This window comes from Myodes glareolus, chromosome 9 (assembly GCF_982192425.1).
Source record: "Myodes glareolus chromosome 9, mMyoGla1.1, whole genome shotgun sequence".
Classification (NCBI taxonomy): domain Eukaryota; kingdom Metazoa; phylum Chordata; class Mammalia; order Rodentia; family Cricetidae; genus Myodes; species Myodes glareolus.
In genome coordinates, this window is record NC_142034.1 from 60,199,838 (window position 1) to 60,221,478 (window position 21,641).

General features: G+C 43.8%; 1 protein-coding gene across 1 annotated transcript in view; it reads left to right on the forward strand.

The window, feature by feature from the left end:
- The first annotated feature begins 3,335 nt into the window (after window positions 1-3,335).
- Cox10 (cytochrome c oxidase assembly factor heme A:farnesyltransferase COX10) overlaps window positions 3,336-21,641 on the forward strand; it is a 110,204-nt gene continuing 91,898 nt past the window's right edge. Inside the window, exons 1-3 of the mRNA XM_048448254.3 lie at window positions 3,336-3,482; window positions 8,393-8,526; window positions 10,391-10,709. Coding sequence (XP_048304211.3) covers window positions 3,440-3,482; window positions 8,393-8,526; window positions 10,391-10,709 — 496 coding nt within the window. The 5' untranslated portion in view covers window positions 3,336-3,439. The remainder of the gene's footprint in view (window positions 3,483-8,392; window positions 8,527-10,390; window positions 10,710-21,641) is intronic.

The window sequence follows — 21,641 nt, forward strand, 5'->3', positions numbered from 1 at the left end:
AGGACCAAACACGGAGAGGAAAGCATTCCGGATGTAGTAAACCAGATGTTTATTATTATCAAAGGAGATGGGTCTACAATAAACAGCAAGAAACACTACAGAAAACAAATCTGTATAAAATGGCCTTTTATTTTTAGTGTTACTTAAAGCATCATAGATTTATTTTATATGAGAAATTATTTCTCAAAAGGTTCAGGCAGGAGAAGCACCAGTTTAAAGTCAGCCTTGGGCTACATATTAAGAACGTGTCTCCAAAAAAAAAAAAAAAAAAAAAGTCACTCTATTTGAATTTGTCTTATTTCCACTCAGCGTGCATCCTTTTTGGAGAGCTGCCACAGTCCTGGTGGTCTCTGTCTCATGTATCTTCAGCAAGCTTTAACGCAGGTTGTTCAGCCCCCTAGACCATTCACTAAATACATCACCCAGGATGCAAGAAACTGAAGCTTATTTATTCTTCAGGCTTGTTACCGCAGAGCTTCAGGATCACTGCCTTGGCTTCAGGAATTTCCAATCTCAATCCTGCTTCCTGAGAATAAAAGAAGCAAGGCAGAAAGAACACCTCCCTTTACAGGTTCGGTTCAACAGCAACCAAAATTTTCTTCAAAACTTCACTAGCAGGCTTCTCTTTTTCCATGCTACTGTTGGAAACCACGGAAAACCGAAAGACAGTTAACGATGAATAAAATTACGCGGTCTTAAAGCAATCATGATTCCTCTTTGGTATTGGGAATTTTGCTTCCCTCGTTACAGTCAGGATCAGTTTGTTACAAAGATGTTGGGAAGGATTTATTCAGTAACTATTTCTGCCAACCTACCCATTTCAAATAACTGTCATTTTCACGTCTAGTACGCTAAAACTCACGTATGGTCTTGAGATCTGGAAAGTTATAAAGGGAAAGGTGTTGGCAGACTTCAACTGAGGTGTCTGTCTGGAATGATCTCAGAGGATGAGACTACCCTGATGTGATCAATCACCTTGGAGGAACAAAGAGGAACTCTGAGGAGCTGAGTTGGGTGGTCAAGTTCATGGGAGGCTGGAAATTCCATCAGTCATTCACAAAGCTACCATGCCTAGAGCTGGGGATAGGTCAATCACATTGCTGCAGGGGTCCAGCACAGCTCTCCCTGTGAGGGTCAAGATGCAGCAAGAGGCACAGGGAGATGGGACTAGTTTCTCTTCCCCTTGCCTCCTTCTCATCTGCCTGTACTTCCTGGAAGCACCTCCTCAGGATGTCATTCCCTAGAAGTAGCTGAGCACTTTTGCTGTTTTTTTTTAAATGTTCAAAGAATCAGCGTGGGGCTGGAGGTAGAACTTAGGACTGCTTGCCTTGGTTAAACCCTTAGTACCAGAACAAAGGAACCACTCCCATTCATGTCCACTAATAGATTTGTTCTTTACTTATCCCTATTGTGAGTCTCCTTTGCAGAGGGGAGACACACTTCTGACAGGGGATACCAAGCAGAGGCTGGGAACACATTGTTAGTGAGAAGCTAGCATGTTGAGCAATGAACACCGAGGGAGTTGGAGAGTCTTTAGCATATTTCTATGAAAATAATGCCCATTATCCTCATCAAAGATTTACATCTGACAAATTAGTACTGTCTACACCACGGTTTTAAGCATATTCAGAGTTGTAAAACTACCACCACAATCGATTTAGGGATATTTTGATCTTTCCTCTATTCAAATGAGCCCTGCACCCATTAACAATCACTCTTTTCTCCCTACCCTGTCTACTAGCACTAGGCAAATGTTACCTACTCTCTCTCTTTAACGATTTAAGCATTCTCGTCTTTTTATATACACGGAAACTATCCAGTAAGTGATCTTTTGTATTGACTTCTCTAACTTAGTATTATTTTCAAGGTTGTAGTATATAGTTGTACTTCACTTTCATATCCACTTTCAGATATTGTGATATTAGAATGAACCAATGCTGTCATTGTCTTGGGCATACACCTGGGAAAGGCACAGTGGGGCCATGAGGTAGCGCTGTGATGAACTTATTGAGGAACACGTCAACTATTCCCAGAGTGGTTATGATAGTTTATATTGCCATAAGCAACGTATCAGAATTTGTATTTCTCCAAACTTGGCAGCTCCTGTTATTGCTTGATTTTGTGTATTACCATCTTAGGGTGGATGCAGTCCTACCACCCTTTGGTTTTATAACATGAATTTTAGTATATACATATACGTATACATACATACATACACACACACACACACACACACACACATATATATATATATATATATATATATATATATATATATATATGGAGCATTGAATCAATCTCTCTAGCCCTTGGGTTCTATATCCTATAACCATCCAACTAGGTATCTGAGGCCTGGTTTGTAAAAGGCTTAGCAATTTATGATGGTAAAAAGGCAGACCCTTCAATGTCGTTGAAGGGAACCAGTTCAAGAACAGTCAGTTGGTCTACTTAGCCAAGATGGATGCAGAGCAGAAGGCCTGATTCATCTAAGAACAAGCAAATGTTGTTGGTATGAATGTAACTCCAAATTGCGCATTTGATTTGTGTATTTAATGCTTGGACTTCATGATATTTCACGAAACAGGGCATGTTGAAAATGCTTGCAAAACAGTGATTGAACGAAGTTGTTATTGACTTTTCAGTTACTCTCCAGGGATCCACTCTCTTGTTCCTGAGTTTAACATTAATTTGATGGGGGACACCGTGATGAACCAATGATTGGCCACGAAGAATCAATCTCACTCTCTGCTGTCTTCCTTTCAACCTGGAAAAACCGCAGTTCCTTCCACTGAGCAGCAAGCTGGGTCTTCAAAGCCTTTCTTCAGAATGCTCACCTCAGAAATGCTCACCTCATTCCGTGGCGCTTTAAGACTCTCACAAGGAGCACTTCTCCCCTGCAGAGAGGTACAGTGCGTGCTCCCGCACAGTCGCACAGTCGGCGAGTCTCCTGCCTCAGTGCCCCTTGCCTAGCACCGGAGGTGAACCACAGGACTCTCACCTCATCGCTTTCGCTCTTCTTAAGGAGTTCCTTTCTTCCTCGTTCTTTTACTTACCAAACCCCAACACGAGAAGCCGGAGGCTGTGTTACATCAGCCTGGAGGACAATTCAGGAGGCTTCAACTCTCAAGCCCAGCCGGGACCGACTCCGCAGCCCTAACCCCACCACGACTCGCTCTTCTGTCCGCGCGCTCGGGCAGTTTGGGCGCCCAGGAGCGTCGCCTCCACCTAGTCTCGACCCGCGGCACCTGAGCGGCAGGTGAAGACACCACCCTGGACGTCCACAATCTCCCCCAGTCGAGCTTTCACTGTCACTGAACACCGGACGTGACGGACAGGAAGTCCCGCCTCATTCATAGGGCGGGCTAGCAAGATGGCGGCGCCCTGGAGCCGGTGAGGTGAGAGGACGCCAGGCTCCCGGGGACAGCTGCACCGGTGCGTTATGGCCGCGTCCCCGCACACCCTCTCCTCGCGCCTCCTCACAGGTATTGTACCCGACCGGGCACGATCGTGGGAGAATTCTTTTCTATTTGCCACGCGCGAGACCTTGGTTCCAGCTGGCTGCAACCTTGGAAGCCCTTGGCTTGTCACCTGGCAGGGAGGTGACCTTTGGGGTAACCTGAAGGGACGAGGCCACGGAGATGTGGACCAGTTTTGTACCGTAGGCCAGGTGGTCCCTAACGTTTGGTGTCTCGTGCTTCTTTGGGGTTTCAGACAGTACAAGCTGGCGGGCGGGGTAAACTGGGGGGCTCCACAAGCCTCGGCCTTATGAGAGCCGCCCTTCCTAGCCACTGCCTTGTCATGACAAGAGGCACACCTGCCCCCCATGGTAGAGCTTTCTTCCAGCTTGAAGTGTTACAGTAATAACCATGATAATAGCTGCAGGCTGAATCCCATTGAGACTTAGCTCTGTGCCATCAGGATGTCTCTTTCCGTTTTAAAAAGGCCTTCTGATAAGTGTTTATTTATCACAAATCCTTGAACAGGTCTCATATCTTACCTTTTCAGAGAGGCCAACTTCTGCACTCTACCTAAAATAGGCTTTATCTTTCTTTCCTCATATCACCTTAATTTATCATGGCTAGGACATACTCTAATTGTTCACACACACTATCCAGATGTACATCAATAATTGTTCACACACACAATCCAGATGTACATCAATTTAGTACGTTTCTCCCAATTAGATACATACTTTGTGAAGGTAGAGATCGCCTCTCTCTCTAATTCACCCCTTTATCTCTTTCATGCCCAGAGAAGTTCCTCTGTACATTGACAATGGTCAGTCACTTGTGAATGAATGAGATTGTTCTGGTAGAAATATTTGAAGAGGAGGTTGGTTTTGTTGCTAATATCTGGAGATGATAGCTAGGTGGACCATCTGAGAGACAAGATAGTAGAAGTCAAGAACTTCCTTTGCGTATCCCAGAAATATTTTGTCGGCCTCACTGTCAGATACAAACTGCCCACAGTGTCTGACTAGCAGTGTTACTAACAGTGGTTCCAGGAAGTTCTTTTCTCCCCTGGGTTCGTGTGATCTCAGTGCAGATCATTTGAGTTTACTATAATTGAGGTAACTGAGAGAGATGGTCTCAAAGGTCCCTCCTGGCTCATAAAATAGGGCGGCAAGAGGAAGGGAGGCTAAGGAGGCAAGGTTGGGCAGTATTTGGTAATTGTTGAAGCTGGGGGATAAGTAATAGGGACTCCTTGGATACCTCAGTTTTTAATATGATTGCCAATTTCCATACTGAAAAGTTTGTGGGGTTTCTTTGGTTGGGTTTTGGGGGTAGGTGGGTTATGAGTCTTTTTTGAGTCACTTTGTTCCTTTCTGTCATTCCTGCTGTGAGTGTTCCTCGATCCTGACCGTTGGTATTCATTTTCAGAGGACTCAGCTCTTCTTGTTGCTTGACTGTTCTCCCTGTATGGAAGCTTCTCCTGTATATGTTCCTCGGAGAAGCCTTTCTTTCTACCTTGCTGTTCTACATTTCAGCTCCGTATGGGACAGTTTGACTCGTGAGTCCCACAGTGTAGGAGACAGGTTGTATACGACCCTGCTGTTCTAGGATCGGTCTCTGGGATGGTGGAATAGAGGAGACTAATAGCTTAGTTGCTAAAATTGGGCATACCTTCCAAAAATCCTGCTCCCTGAGAGTCTATGCAAGATCCCACTCAGAAGTTTGATGGGGAAGTTGGCAGAGGAGGATCAATAGGGTTGTTAGGTACCTAGCAGGTACTTCTGAGTTTGCTTAGAAAAGTTCAGATTGTCTTCATTTCCATGAAATAAACTTCAGGAACTTTCAAGCCACTTGTCTCCTTAGCTGATTAAAAAAAAGAAAAAAAGCCCTACAGATGCCGTCTAGTGTTACTAGTAAATAATGGTGATAGGACCATTTTCCCAGATTTTTAATGTATCTGTTTTAAGCCCTGGATGGCTTAAAGTGTATTTCAGGTCTGAAATAGCTCTCATTTTCTAGGTATTTGTTCATGAACACATGACACACTTTGACTAAACCAAGGGTTGTTATCATTTACACATTCAGTTTCCAAGTTATGTCCTGCCTGCCCTCCCCCAGGATTTTTGTTACTGCCATCCTGTAAAATTTCAACTTGGCCCACCTAATCTTGAAAGAATTTCCAAAGTGGTTCCAAGGCAAACACATATCCATCCATTTGAAAGTGAGCATGTCATAATTGTGGTTCGAGGATTTGGCTCACCTCTACTTTAAGATAATGGCCTTGTGTTTCCAGGGGCGGGGCTTGTTCTCATAGTTGAGGAAGGCTACCTGGGCTTGTCAGTCACCAAACATCATTTCACTTTATTATCTGGCAAGTGTCCAGTAGCTGTGGTAGCAAAGGTGACTAAAGGTGGCCATTAAAAAACTAAACACTATGATGATGGTGTTTAGAGAATTCTTTCCTTGGGGAGATGGAAACAGTGCCTACTCCGTCATTGTAAGGTCCTAATGAAGAACCAAATTATGATTCCACCAACGTTCAACCTGGGAAACCAATGTGTTTATTGGGTTGCTTATAGAACATGGGTGAGGGGCTACTGGTAGGAGTAGAGGGATCGCAAAGCAGCGGCTCTTGCAAGTTTGTCCCCAGTGTGGATGATGGTGCCCTCCAGTGAACCTTTCCCAGCCTTTTACTCTAGCACCTCTGAGCTCTGAGACCACATGCCGTTAAGGCAGAACTGTAAACAAATGATGAGGAGTGGCTGGAATCTCAGAGGAGAGTCCAAGCCTTCCCCAGCGCTTTGTCTATGAGGGAAGGTCAACAGCTAGCAAGCTGGATCCTGATGGACTTTTGCAAGCAAGTGTAGCTGGTCTGACAAAGATGGAGGCTGTTTTGTTCGGAGGACTTCATTCTTCAACAGTTTGCATTAAGAAGTGCTATCTAGGGGCTTGAGAGATGGCTCAGGAATTAAGAGCACTGACTCTTGTTCCAGAAAACTTGGGTTCAATTCCCAGCGCCCACGTGACAACTTACAACTGCCTGTAACTCTGCCTCCAGGGGATCTGACACTTTCCCACAGATATACAAGGAAAACACCAATGCACATAAAAATAATAAATAAATAAGTCATTGAAAAGAAGAAGTGCTATCATCAGACACAGAGACCCACAGCCAAACATTAGGGAGCTGGGGAATCCTGTGGAAGAGGGGAGGAAGGGTTGTAGGAGTGAGAGCATCAGCGGCACCACAGAATATGGCCCACAGAATCAACTAACCAGGGCTCATAGGGGTTCACAGAGATGAAGTGACAACCAGAAAGCCTGTATGTATCTGACCTAAGTCCTCTGCATACACATTATGGTTATGTAGCTTGGTGTTCTTGTGGGACTTCTAGCAGTGTGAGCAGGGGCTGTTTCTGACTCTTGCCTGCTCTTGGGACCCTTTCCCTCCTCTGGGTTTTCTCATATATTTGGGGATGTGCCTAGTATTAATGTAACTTGTTATGCAGTGTTTGCTTGATATCCCTGAAACCCTGCCCTTTGCTGAAGGGAAATGGTGGGGGAGTGGATCTAGGGAAGAAGGGAGGTGGTGGGGGAGGGACTAGGAGGAGAAGGAGGAGGGGGAAACTGGTCAGGATGTAATATATGAGAGAAGACGAAATAAAAATTAAAAAGTAGTAGGAAGTACTGTGATAAAACACAATATAACATGATAGAATAGTGAAAGAGACTGAGAATTTGATAGGTAGAAAGTAGATTGCATAGAAGGAAACAGTGTAAATAATGTTGATCCAGTTGTGTGTAATGTGCTTTGTTGGAAGGTCATGAGGCAGTATTGCTGTGATAAAGCAGATTTGCAGATTTGTGTTAGCAGTCTATGCTGGTTTGAATATGGGCACAGACATTTGAACACTTGGTCCCCAGAGGTGGTGCTGTTTGGGGAGGTTTAGGGGTACAATCTGAAACACGGGTTGGAAAAGAAAGGAGGTGCACGAAGGCAGGATGACCTCCCTCTCACTGCTATAACTCTGCTCCAGTAGAAGGTCACAGGAGTCTTGGAGTAGGAATAGCAAGAGGGGGGATAGGTGTGGCCTGCATGTCCTACCTTGCAACTATTTGACCACATATATAACCTCAGGGAGGAGCCCTTCCCAATCTTAAAACTTTCTAAGCTTCCAGAGCCCTGTAGGTTTGTAGCTTCTTGAGTATTACAAGCCTCCTCTAGGAGGGAATGCTTAAACTTAGAGGAAATGACTACACACAACATAGAAATTTGAAGCACACTAGAAAACTAAGAAGCAGAAAACAGAACATAGATAAACTTTAGGTTGTAGAATCCATGAGAGGAGAAACTTTAGGAAAGATTGGCTGGGGACCCGGAGGCCAGCGAGGGGATAACTGTAGCGTATATGCTGTCACATTCTGGACGAGGGGGATGCCTGAGACAAGCTCTGAATTTGTTGATTTGAAAGGTTTAATAAAGTGATTAAAATTCAAATTTGGGTGCAGCAGAAGCAGCTCATTTCTAACTGGGTTGACGGTCATATTTTACTGAACGTCATTTTCCCTTCCTTGTAGTTATTTTAACTATGCAAAGGAAATGCAGACCTTCATTTCAGTTTGCCAGTGTTTAGTGAGAAAAGATGAGTGCTTCCCTTTCTACTTTATAAAAAATGAACTCATTGCATTGTGTTGTCTTCTTAGAAACATCTACAGTGTGGTAGTCTTCTGAATTCTTGTAAGCATAATGATGTGAAAGTGACATTTCCATCCCTCACCCAAGCCTAGCACTGATGAGTGCCACTTATCCCCCAGTGGGAATCAGTGTGGCTTGGAGACCAGCCCCACACAGCAGCATCTTGCTTGGTTTTGATGTAGGCACTGTTGAGTGAGTGACCACCGTTTCAACATGCCTTCTTCTCTTTGTCTCCTTGCTGCAGGCTCCGTGGGAGGCTGTGTCTGGTATCTAGAGCGAAGAGCTATACAGGAATTGCCACACAGGGTCACACATCTGTTCAGGAATGTCAATAATCAGTGGGTCATGGTCCAGCACTTAAGCTTCCTCAAGCGCATGGTAAGTAGAAGCCTTCCTTCAGTTGCTTTCCACCTCTGTTTTTCTCGTGAGGGAATTGCAGAGATTCCTATTCGAAGAAAAGTTTTAGGAAGTATTGTTTGAAAGGGCTTTTCTTTAGTGTTCTCTTAAGTTTATCTAAAACTTTAATCTCTTGCTTTGATTATTCTTAACTGAAACCAGAATAATTCTGGCATTGAGGTTAAATATATGATCTTGAATTTATTGATTAAGTTTGGAGAAAGATTGAAAACTTATGGCATATTTCAACCAGGCTAAAATTAGGAAAAGCTGAACTGGTAAGATGTATCTTTTATACATTCTTTGAAATTCTGTAAATGTGTCAGGAATACAGTAGTTGTTTAACAGTGTGATCCTCTTATTTTCTTAGACCATTGGTGCTTGAAAAATCTTTAAAAATACTTCTGAGGGAATGTAAAATGGCCCGGTCAGTAAAGTGCTTGCTTTGTAACTATGAAGATCTATGGGGAATCCCCAGAACCAACAGAAAAGAGCTGGGTGTGGAAGTGTGCACTTGTTGCCTCAGTTTTAATGAGTCAAATATAGGATCTGTGGGGCTTACTGGCTAGCCATCTCAGCCATTTGGTGAACCCCAGAGTCTAGCAAGAGACTGTCTCAGGAAACAAGGTGTATTAGGCTGGAGAGATGCCTCAGAGGTTAAGAGCACTGGCTGTTTTTCCAGAGGTCCTGAGTTCAATTCCTAGCAACTCCATGGTGACTTAGAACCAACTATAATGAGATCTAGTGCCCTCTTCTGACCTGTTGGCATGCATGCATACAGAACATTGTATACACAAAAATAAATAAATCTTTAAAAAAAAAAAGATGACTCCCGAGGAGAGTCACTGAAGATTGACCTTTGACTTGTGTTTGTACCTCACTACATGTGAACATACATACACACACACACACACACACACACACACACACACACACTACTGAGTGGACTAAAATAAAGTTATTGTTGTTGTTTTTAATTTGCCAGTGCGTTTACAGTGACACTGAGTGTCTGGTTCTTACAGGCCTGTATCTCTGTGAGCTTGTGGCAACATGATGACTCAGTCTTCTAGGAAAGGGTCATAGACTAGTAAGACAGCTGGAAATTCGTAGTGCTTCTATGAAAGAATAGCAAGTCTTAGTCTAATGTTCTATTTAGAAACATCTCACCCTTTCATTTAAAACACCCACTTTAACTTAAAATTTAATTAATACAAAATGTTACTAAAATCTAATATTGGTTTTGTCAAATTTTAGAAGTTTGGTGTTCTCATCTATAAATAGAAGCATTATAAGTAATGGCCTAGCTTTAAACACTGTTATGAAGATTAATTGAAATATATATTAATATGAAAAATAAGGGCCCTCACAATATTTTTCGTAAGTATCAGTTTTTTCCCACCAGTGACAGGGGCTGACTCTAACACTGGTGTTCTTTCCTCTTCCCGCACTCCTACATGAGTGCAGCGCGAGTGGCCCTGCTCGCCTTCCAGTGAACTCCGCTCACACTGTTTGCTTAAGAGCCAGGTGGTCAGTAGCTGACCTTGGTTATCTGCAGCCTTTCTTATATTTAGATTAGAAAGGCTAGCCTTCAGGAAGGCCAGTTGGTAACAGATGGATCTTCTTTGCCATGAACTTAGATTCCTAGATTTTTCTAAACCACAACTTTAAAACTATAGCCAAAGCATTAACTTTAGCTCCGTGTTTTTAGTGCTGATGTCTGTGTCGCGCACTGTATTGCATGCCGTGCTAACAGTGGAAAGTTATATAGTAAGCTCTTCCAAACAGTGAAAGCTCTCAAGGGGCATCATCATTTTTAGTAACACATGCTGTTTGTCTGTCTGTCTAGTATGTCACACAGCTGCACAGGGGCCTTAGCCAGCGAGTCAAACCAAAGCCAGAGCCAGCAACTTCTCCATTCCTTGAACACATGTCTTCAGGACAGGCTAGAGCAGAAGTGGATGAGCTGCCATCGCTGTCAGCCTCCAGCCTGCCTTTGTCCCAGAAGCCAAATGAGAGGCTGATGGAGCTGGAGGCTGCGTCCATAGTGGAGCATTCTGTCGACACAGCCAAAGAGACCAAGGAAGAAAAGCAGTGGAAAGAGATGAAACTTCACGCTGATGATCTGCCTGGCATTTTGGCTCGACTGTCCAAGATCAAACTCACAGGTACCTGGTTTTCTGGGCCTGTTTTTTATTTCTACTGAGCTGAATTTATTACCTCCCTCAAACTTCGAAATTCAAGATCTTTCTTTCCTCTAATTAGGATTCCCACTTGGATATTCTGAATTCTGCTTCCACAGAATTGGGGATTGTCGTACATTGTAACCTTTATGCCAAAAGTGACCTGGTGTGAATTAAAGTAGACGTTTATCCTGCCTATTTCCTTATGCTTGCTATGTTTACAGTCACTGTGCTTTTAAAATGCAGTACCTGAGTACAGGAAGCTGCACTGCACTACATACTCTAAGCCTTCCCTTTGGGACCTCTGGGTTATCGTGTGTGTGTAGGGCTATAGACTAGATAACTCCAAGGATGTTTGGAAGTGTTTCCCCTTCTAATTCCACTATTAGAGCCAATCTTATTGTATCCATTTGGCTACTGTCCCATAATAGTGTTGTTGATTGTATGGACTGCCCTGTGAGTCTGATGGCTAGAGTTAGATCCACTCTGTGACAGCTATTTTCAGAGTGTTCTGGTTATCCCGCAAATGAAGACCTGCTCCTGCTTCTTCTTGGATGAAAGTGAAGGGACAGTATGGCAAGCTGTGATCAGGTTAAACCAAGTGCTCTTGGAAGGCAGAAAGTGGCAAATAGAGTCTCACCAGATGAGCAGAAGTGAAGACTCTGAGCAGAGAAGGATGGTGGAAAGGAGTCCCTTTGTCTCCAAAGGTACGGACACCAAGAATCTCGGGCAAGCACTTATTTCCTGAGTGACTAAATGCTCTTAAAGAAAATTCTCTTTTGCTGGGAGTGGGGTGGGGTTGAATGGACATAGTGAGTGTGATAGAGTCTAGCAAGAATTCTGTGGTGTAATGAACAGAACGAGTCTATTTCTGCATAGAGACGCTCCGGCTGAGCAAGAGCTCATCATTGTGCTTCGTAGTTCTTGCAGGAGGTCTGGGTGTATCACTACGCTGTAGCCATAGAGATGTCACCTACAAAGTGGGACCTTTCAGGAGGTCAGCCTCAGAAGTGACTCCTGTCAGCAGCAGGGTCTTCTTTGTGCAGTGTCATTTAACACGTCAATGCTGCTGATTGGTCCACTTCTCTTATCTTCCTGTCCCTGTTAGGAATAGTAGCAGTATTCTCTCCTCAGCTGAGAAGCCAGTCTCTTTCAGCTCTAGTCCAGCATCTGAGTGGAACCAGGGGTGGTGCCTCTCAAATGTGCTTCCCCCTGTACAACTGCTATTCTAATTCAGGTTGGGAACATCCAGGGCTGTTGCTTTTTGAGATTTATTTATTTATAATGTTATATGTATAGGTGTTTCATCTGTGTGCCACATGCATGCTTGGTGTCCACAGGTCAGAAGAGAGCAGCAGATCCCCAGGAGCTGGAGTTACAGAGGGCTGTGAGCAGCCTTATGTGTGCTAGGAACTGAACCATGCTCTTCTGGAAAAACTCTTAACCAATGAACCATCTCTTCAGTCCTTTTTTTTTTTTTTTTTTTCTTATTGTCCCTTTGTCTTCCTCCACCCTACCTGCTGGTCATGCCCCTCAGAACTGCCAGCTGCTTTCCCGAGACCACTTCCCGTCTTTGTTTGCTAGTCTACACAAGAGACCTTTGTGTCTATATATTACCTTCTGCTCCAACTCTGCCTGCTTCTAAGGCAATGTACTTTAGTGACAGCCAGTTCTTACATCTCGGCTTACCTATCTCACGCTACCATTTCTAGTCAGATCTTTCAGGCCTGTCTAGGAAACCTGCATGGGGTTCCAGTCTTGAGATCCTAGCTGGACGTTTACTCCCAGTAAGATTTTAGGTGGTTTTTCTTCATCTTTTTGAGAAAATTTACACATCTGTAAGGAAGGAAATAAAATAAATACATCATTTCAGAATTTTAATTGTATAATGTATTAAAGCACCTAGCAATGTTCCTTACAAATGGGAGGTGCTGACAGGTGAGTTTGAAAATAGTTATGGGTAAATATTTAAGCATCTACCGACTGTGTGTTGTGTTTCCAGGGGAACTGTTTCTGTCCATGCAGATTGTATAGGTGAGTGAGGGTTTACTGGGCAGGGAGATGAGGGGAATGAGAAGCAGCAGCAGAAGTCTGAACAACAGCAAAGAACCCTGCTGCATCCTGGCACATTCAGAAAATTGATGTATGACTTGGGTGTCATGTAGGGAGGTGCTGGGAGGACGAGTGCTGTCACATGGGTGTCTACTCTGTTGTAGAGTCGCACTGTTCAACCACGGCGGTCACAAGTTCTCGAAGATTTCTCAGAGAGAGATGGTCACTTTGTGATTTCTTTCTGTTTTAAGTGTCTTAGTTGAACTAAATCTGAAGACTAAGTCAAAAGCAAGCTTCAGACAGCGCTAAGTTGTGCGCCTTCAGCCGAAAGTGCTCCTTTGCAGCACACTGGCTGCACAGATAGTGGGTTTGTGAACTCAAACCATATTCACACACATGTTGCCTGCACCTGCACCCTTCCACTGTTTCCTTTTCTTTCCCCCAATAGTTCCACTTTTATGCTCACATATATTTTGTATTTAGATCTCATAAGAGAAAACACATGACTTTGTCTTTCTTAGTCTGGCTTACTTCAGTTAACACAATCTCTGGTTCCATCCGTTTTCCTACAGACAACAAGGTTTCATTCTTCTTTCTAGCTGAATAAGACTGCACAGTGTGTGTCCTTAGTGCGTTCTCTTTATCTGCTCTTCCACTGGTGGATACCTAGACTGATGTAACTCAGCTGCTGTGGACTGCTACAGTGAGCTTCCCACTCCCAACTTTGGACTATTGAAGTTGGACTGAGAACATTTTGTATTATGAGATGGCCGTGAGCCTGTGGAGCAAGGAATGTTACGGTTTAGATGTGAAATGATTGCCATAAGCTCATTTATTTCAATCCTTTGTCTCCAGCCAGTGGCACTACTTGGGAGGTTATGGGGCCTTTGAGAGGTGGGCTTCGCTGAAGGAAGGGGTTGCTGTGGGTGGGCTCTGTTAGGTACAGCCTGGCCCGTTCTAGCTGGAATCCTCTCTGCTTACTGACTAGCCTTAGGATGTAATCAAGCTGCCTCTGCCATTATGAACACTGCCCTGCCTGTTTGGCCACAAAACTGAGCTAAAAGAGCCCCAGAAACTGAACAGAAGTGCTGTGCCCAGGGTTCTGTCACTGTGACTTCCCGTCCCAGTAGTCACAGAAAAAAGCGTCATCTTCCCTCCAGCCATGCGCACTGGAAGTGGCTGTTCAGCGCTTTGGGTTTGTGCCTGTGATGCTTTGTTGTTTTCTTTTACTCCGCCCCACTTACCTTTTCCTTTTGGTGAGTTCAGATGGGTCCTGCCTTACTCACGGTTAGGAAGGGCTGACTACTGTACGTCATAAAGTCCTAGTTCAAGGCTCTTGTGATAGGCTGTGTGTTTGCTCAGTCTGTAAGGATTTGGTGTCATCTAGTAGTATCTGTTTCACTAGAAATGGAGTAAGGTGACATGGCTCACAGGCCTATTAGCCATGGTCTCCTATATCCTTAAATAAGGTTTTATTGGCACCCAGATACTCCTTTAATCTCAGTAATTGGGAGGCTCAGGCAGGCTGATCTCTGAGTTCAAGGTCAGCCAGGGCTGTGCAGTGAAACCCTGTCTTAAAAAAGAAAAAAAAAAAAACAAAGAAGTATGGGGGAAAGATGAGTTTGATTTTGGCAAATTCATTGAGCAAGTCTCTTCAAAAGACAGGGGTCTGATGGAATTCTATCCTGGAAGAACTTGGGGTCTTCAGATGGCGTTTCACAGGAAAGAACAGGTATGGGTGTGGTAGGTAGAGCGAGCAGAGCAGAGGGAACAGGGCAGAATTCCTTAAGATCATTCCTTCTAGTTCTTAGGAAAGACCTGTAATAATCCTGCAAGGAAGCAGATGGTCAAGGTGGGGGAAACAAATAAGGGCTGTGTCCCTGGCAGAGGTGCAGACCCCTCCCCACAGGAAGGACTCAGACCACGCTGCAGATGCAGGAGGACCTCTCAGAAGCCTGGCTGGAAAGGTACAGGAAGTCAGTGCCCACTACCTGGAAAGTCAGGAGATGGCAAGCAGCGTTTCTTCGAAATGCTTACAGGTGCTGCTTTGAGTAATCTATCTCATTTTTTTAAAGTTTATCCAATGAGTATTTTATTAGTAACAAATAAAGGGTGACTAAGGTCAGGACTGTTTTGCTATTATGTTCTTTATTCTGGCTATTGTACTGTTTTTCCTTTTATGTGGCTTATGTGGTTGTATATCTGAGTTGGCATTCTAGATATAGCAGAATTTAATATGTAAAACCTGAGTCTGGAATCTTAAGCTAGTAGTAATGATTTAATATCTTAATTATTCTTTTAGTATACTGTGTTAAAGGGGAAGGAGCACTGGTGGCATGCTGGTTAAAATGCTAATTCCTTGCCACTGTGCTAGGGACTCAGATTCCCTCGGTCCAAGACATGACCCAGAGATCTAAATGTTTTATATGTAACACCGGGTGATCAGTACTTAGAAACCTGATGGAGGCAGGACCCGGGCATCAGACTTGGTCCCAGACATTCTGGTCTGACTGGTGCTGGGGAAAACTTGCTTATTTGAGAGCCAGAGCTGGCGGATGGGACAGCTGGCCACAGGAAAGGCAGCTGGGCAGAACCTGGACCACACAAGAGAGGCATGCCAAAACAAGATGTTCCGAGGAAAGGGGGCTACCTCCTCACCTACAGCCACAGATGGGAGAGACCTGGGGTTGTAAATTTCCTTCATATGATTTTATTTATCCCATGTGACTAATTGAATTAAAGCCATTTCCTTCTGCTTGTTTCATTTAAAGAAGTAGCACCCTTTAGTGACCCTAGGCCTCTTATCTGACTGACCGTGTACTCTCCTCTTTAGTCTATTACTTGAATTCATACAGCCTGGAGTCAGCAGGAATATTTCTTTAAGGAGATCCCTGACACATGTAAATTGATTTCTCTTGGACTTTTAACATCTTAGACAACTCATTTCTAGCTAATGGCAGCTGAGGCAGGACGTTTTGAGAGCCTGCAGTCACATTATAGAACGAGTCTTTTCTGTGCTTCCTCTGTTTGTGCTATAATATGCCAAGGAAGGGCCATATACTGATCGGACTGCGATTTCCTTTGTAGGAGGGCAGACTAGCTGCAGCCCGAATCCTCAGCACTTCTTCCAGGGCATGGGCCAAACCTTTGCTGGTCTGAATGTCATTTGAAGATGTGTGCACAAGTGTGTGTGTGTGTGTGTGTGTGTGTGTGTGTGTGTGTGTGCATGCGAGCGTGTGAAGGAAAGTAAAACTGAGTTTATAAAGGAGTCATAGGCCTCCCTGAGCCCCTGCCAGCTGAGGTGTTTACAGTAATGTTGTTGCAGCTTGTTGCAAGCACCACACCAGGGTGAGGAAATTTTATTTGGATTAGGATCATAAGAGGCTGCAGTGACTCAATGAGTTTCAACTGAATGTAGGTCAATGAAAAGCAGGACTTTTCCTGACCAACATCTGTGCTAAAAAGTTACATTTCCCAAGGCCAGCACACTAAATAGATTGTTTATTGGAACCAATATATGAAGCTGTTGCTAGAGCTGGTTCATTTTAGATTGCTTTGTGTGGCTTACTGTGGTCTCTGGCGTTAGCTGTGCAAACAACCTATGCTCTCACAGTAATACCTTCCTACTTGCAGAGTTAGAGGGATCCCTTGAGGTTTACATTTTGAATAATGCCTAATAATACTTCCCAAATTTTCTGTAGTATTTTAAATTATGTAACTATTATGTATTCATTTTAAGAAAATATAAATAGGTTTTAAAAAAAGAAGATTAAAATATTCTCATTTTAGTAATGCCAAAATAACTGTCCTTTTATAGATTTTGGTAAATAGGCTTGTAGAATTTAATATCATACTCAGCTTTTTGCATGAGACTTACTCTGATTTTGCCTACTTACGTTGTGTTTTGTTTTTGTTTTCTTTTAAAACGATTCATTTCGTGTGTGTGTGTGTGTGTGTGTGTGTGTGTGTGTGTGTGTGTATGTGCGCGCGCATGCGCGCGTACCTCTCTGCCTGGCTGTGTGAGTGTGAATGTACGCCACTTGCATGCTGGTTCCAACGGAGGTCAGAAGAGAACACTAGACTCCTAGAAGCGGAGTTCCAGGCACTTGTAAGCTTTGCAGTGTGGGCTTTAGGGTTTGGTCACAGGTCTTCTGGAACAGCAGAAAATACTCTTAACCACGGAGCCAGCTGATCAGCCCTCTTATTTTATATTCTTGTTTGTCCCTCAAAATGTGTTAATATCACTCTATGAAATATAGTATAACTTTAAAAGTCCCACACTCTATAAAATTTACGCACTTTAAAAGTTCAGTTTCTTTAAAATATCTAACATCTCTTGAAAAATTCAAAATCTCTCAACTGCGGGCTCCTGTAAAATCAAAAAGTAAGATACATACTTCTTACTCCAGCAGGGAAGAACCAGTGCACAGTTACAATTATATCATACCAAGTCCAGCAGTGTAAGTAGCTCAGTGTCTGATGTCTGAGGCTCACTCACGGTTTTCTGTGTCCCAAAGAATTTGGGCAGACTCCTCCCTTCCTAGTTCTGCCATCTGAAGTACAAGCAACTTACCTTGTAAGCTCTGACCAGCTCATTGCAAACCTGCCAGTGTCCTTGGTGGTCATCCCCAAGCCCTGGCATCTTCAGTATCCTGGGGTCTCCATAGATGCTAAGGCTACAGCTTCACCAGTAGCCTCTTCAGCCTCTATTTAGTGACCCTGACCCTGCCTCATGGTGCCAAGCCTCAACTGCTCTCTAAGACCCTAAAGTCCTCTAGCTCCCGTGCTGCCCAAACTAATAAGATGTGGAAGAATCACACATTACCAAGTTTGTCTGCCACCTTGGTGATGCAGCCTTTGCCCCTTCTGGACCACAGCTCTGCCCTTGAGGAAAACACTTCCCAGAAGTTTTCAACTGAGTGATGCTGGTCTGTTGTTAATCCCAGCTGATTCTTCAGCCCCAGCTGAGCAGTAAAGAAAGGTTTGCTTCAGTGATGCTGTCTCCTGTTGATCAGAGCTGACTCTTCAGCCCCACCTGACCATAAACTACAGCGTCTTCATACAGAATACCTCCCAAATGGCCCCAGGAAGGCTTCCAGGGATTCTCAGCTTCTCCTGAAACTTCACAAGCCAGGCCTCGACCATCTGCATTTCTCTCAGCAGTGTCCTGGAAGTTCCTACAGAACAGCTCACTAAGGTCTGAGAACTCAGTGGCTTTTCCAGACCGAAGTCCGAACGCTCCCATAGTCCTCTCAGGTCTGTCATAGCAACACCCTATTCCTGTCCTCGCTTGACTTTGTGTTGTTCTATAATGGTCTTGTGTTGCTCATAAACACCATGACATGACCAAATACAGCCTGCTGGGGAAAGGCTTTATCTCACAGCTATAGTCCATCCTGGGGGGAAGTCAGGTCAGCAGCCTGAGGGCAGAAAAGGAATCAGAGACTGTTGGGGAACACTGCTTACTGCTTGCTCCCCCTGGCTTACTTAGCTTCCTTTTTTAATACCTTTAGGACTAGCTGCTATGTGGGCAGCATGGCCTACACTGGGTTGAGCTCTTCCACATCAATCATTAATCAAGATAGTGTCCCCAAAGACTTGTGTACAGGCCAACCTGACAAAAACTAATTGGTTTCTTTTTGTTTTATGGAGTTTTGTTTGTTCATGATAGGGTTTCTCTGTATTACATATATGTAACCAGGCTGACCTCAAACTTAGAGATCTGTCTGCCTCTACCCTAGCATGAATAATAGAAACTCAGAGACAGATATTGGGGTTCAACCTGAAGATCAGAAAAGCAAAGCAACCAACAACTAGAGAGACCTTTTATCTTTACCAGATCTTCAGACCAAAGGAGTGAAATCCTGTCTCCATGAGTCCTCAAACTCCACACAACGCTGAGTTTTTGTCTCTTCCCCTTTATATTCTTTCCACCCAACCATATCGCTCCTGTCTCCACCTTCCTAGTGCTGGGATCACCTTTGTGTGAGCTCTTTCTTGTTGGGAACTGCAGACCACCAGACCCTGAGTTTCCTGTAAACAACTTGTTTTTCTCTGCTCTGAGCAGCCTGCAGCTGCTCTGAGTTCTGGTGAATCTGCAGCTGAAAGATCCCACAAGCTGGGGCGTGGCCAGAGCCCTATATAAGCTGCCCCTGAGCACAATAAAGTTGGCTTTTGTGTATCAAGGATAACCCGTGACCCCATGTCTCTGTCTGTGTGCGTGTGTTTTTAAGTCTCCAGCTTAGTTCCTTGCTGGCACACCATCCTGTAGTGTAAGCTCTATAGTTTCTCTCTTAGACAGATTCAGTCTGTGCTACCCAGGGTGGCCTTGAACTCACAGGGATCCTCCTGCCTCTGTCTCCCAAGTCCTGGGATTAAAGGTGTGTGCCACCACTCCCTGAACTGTATGCCTAACTAGTATGACTGCGTTGCCCTCTGATCTTCAGGCTAGCTTTATTTATTAAAACACAAATAATATACCATTATGCCTGAGTGCTGGGATTAAAGTCATGCACCGTTCACCACTGGCTTTTAAAAAAAAGTCCTTTTTTTGAATGACTTATTTTTATTTTATGTGCATTGGTATTTTGCCTGCGTATATGTCTGAGTGAGGGTGTCAGATCCCCTGGAACTGGAGTTACAGATAGTTGTGGGCAGTCATATAGGTGCTACGAATTGACTGAGTCTTCTGCAAGAGCAGAAGTGCTCTTAACCACTGAGTCATCTCTCTCCAGCCCTTAACCAGTTTTGTTTTGTTTTGCTTTTAATGTGGATGAAAGTACATTTAGCTAATTTGCTGTTTTCTCCTCATATCATTATTAATTTGGGATTTACTTGTCTTAAATTCAATTTCATGTTGATTGAACTGGTTGTTAAGTACAAAATGCTGTAGTTAATGCTAGAAAAAGGTAAAAATAAATTTCTCCTGAGGATGAAAATCCCTTTCTGACAATATTGGTTGGCAATTTTCAAGGAAAGAGAAAGAAACAAGAACTGAGAATGGGCTCGGCTGTCTGGATGGGAATTCTGAAGAGCGGGAGCTTCAGCGCTCTTGTCAAGAAGTCCTGAGTTATTTTTTTCAGGATTCTACCATGATGCCTTGTGTCTCTTTCTTTCTCTCACTGGTTCATGATATATGACCCTAAGACCACAAGATGTCTTCTACGCTCTCCTCTTCCTCTAGGCAGCAACATGAACATGGGCAAAGATCAGGAACCACCTTACAAGAGGGGAGGGGAAGCTCCCGAGAGGAGCCTCCACTGTGTCTTGTGCCAGGTTTGTGTAGCATGCAGCCAGCCCCAGGGAGGCTAAAATGTGGCCAAGTTTCAATGTCCATCATTTTAAAAGCCTGCATCAAAATCCTAGTCTAATAAACTCTCCAGTATTTCTCTAGCTTCCTACACCTTTGAGATCCTTGGGATCATGTTTTCATGTGCATTTCTGAGCATGTCCTCCCAAAATTCCTTCTCTCTTGGCCTGAGTTGTAGCCTGAGAATCTGAATTTCAAGTGATGACCCTGATATAGACGGTTCCCATGGCATGCTTAGAGGGGAGAGTGCCGAGTCCCCTTTCCCTGGATCTCTTTTAACTTGCAGAAACCTGTCTTCTTTCTCCTCCCACACAACATAAGGGAGTAGTTCCTGTCCAATAGGAGAATTCCCACATGCCATTATTATCCGATCCCTATGTCTGTTTACCTAGCCCCCACCCATCACTCTAGATACCTGAGTTTCTATTAGAGTCTACAGCTCCAAACAGGTCACCGTCTAGGAGCAAGCTGTCTGAAGCTCTTTGGAGGTGCACCAAGCATGCTAGACTTGGCTGGGTGCCAAACTACCCTTTGGGAGTGTTATTGAGGGCTTAGTTTTCAGTTCAAAGCAAAACATAGTAGCTTCCCGTTTATTAAGATTAAGGGATGCAGTAAGATGGTTCAGTAAGTAAAAGCTCTTTTTTGCAAGCTTTATAATTTAAGTTTGATTCCTAGAATCCACATAAAGGTGAAATGAGAGAATCAACTCTACAAGGTTGTCCTCCCTATTACTCTTGTATTATAACACACACACATGTATATGTCTATAACACATGCATACACATCATGCACACATGTACACATGCACACAGATAAACAACAATAATAAAGAATTTTTTTTAAGATTAAAGAATGAAACACTAACAAAAGTATCAAAAGAATGCTCCAAGGTAATAACTGCTGAAGAAAGATTTTGTCCATCTGTTATTTTGGAAACCTTTCTAAACTCTACTGTAGTTGAAATTTTACAATTGTCTTTTTAAAGCCACAAATATGGAGGAGGAGTAAACTTGGATGTCAGGAATACAAAGAGAAGTCTGTTGTCTGTCCACTGACTTTATAAAGACAGACATATAGTTTGGTCCATATTTACCTTCTGAGAGACTTCATTTCTGGGTGGGGAGAGGCTGGCCTAGTCTCTCACTCTAGAGCTCTTGAGCCAGCCCTTCCATCTGTCTCCAGGACACACACCCCACCTTCCTGCCTGTTGGCTAGGCAGCCCTAAGTTCTTTACAGAGTTCTCTGTATCCTTCACACAGTGAAGCTCCATTACCCGTGTGTGAAATGTGGCGGGCTGACTTGTAGAATAGTCTCCAGATTGAACCTTTGTTAACCATCACCTTTCCCTTGGCTAGTGTCTAGTGTCGTGCACACAAGGAGCTGACGAAGAACTAGTCAGTCAATAGTAAAAGAAAGTGTAGTGGATTCTGTTCCACTATTTCAGTCACAGCTCAGCCTCTTAATGACAAATAATCTATTATAAGGCTACCGTACTTAGTGACGGACCCTTTCTGGTTGGTGACTTTGTTGTGCAGACATCACAGAGTGTTAATCAC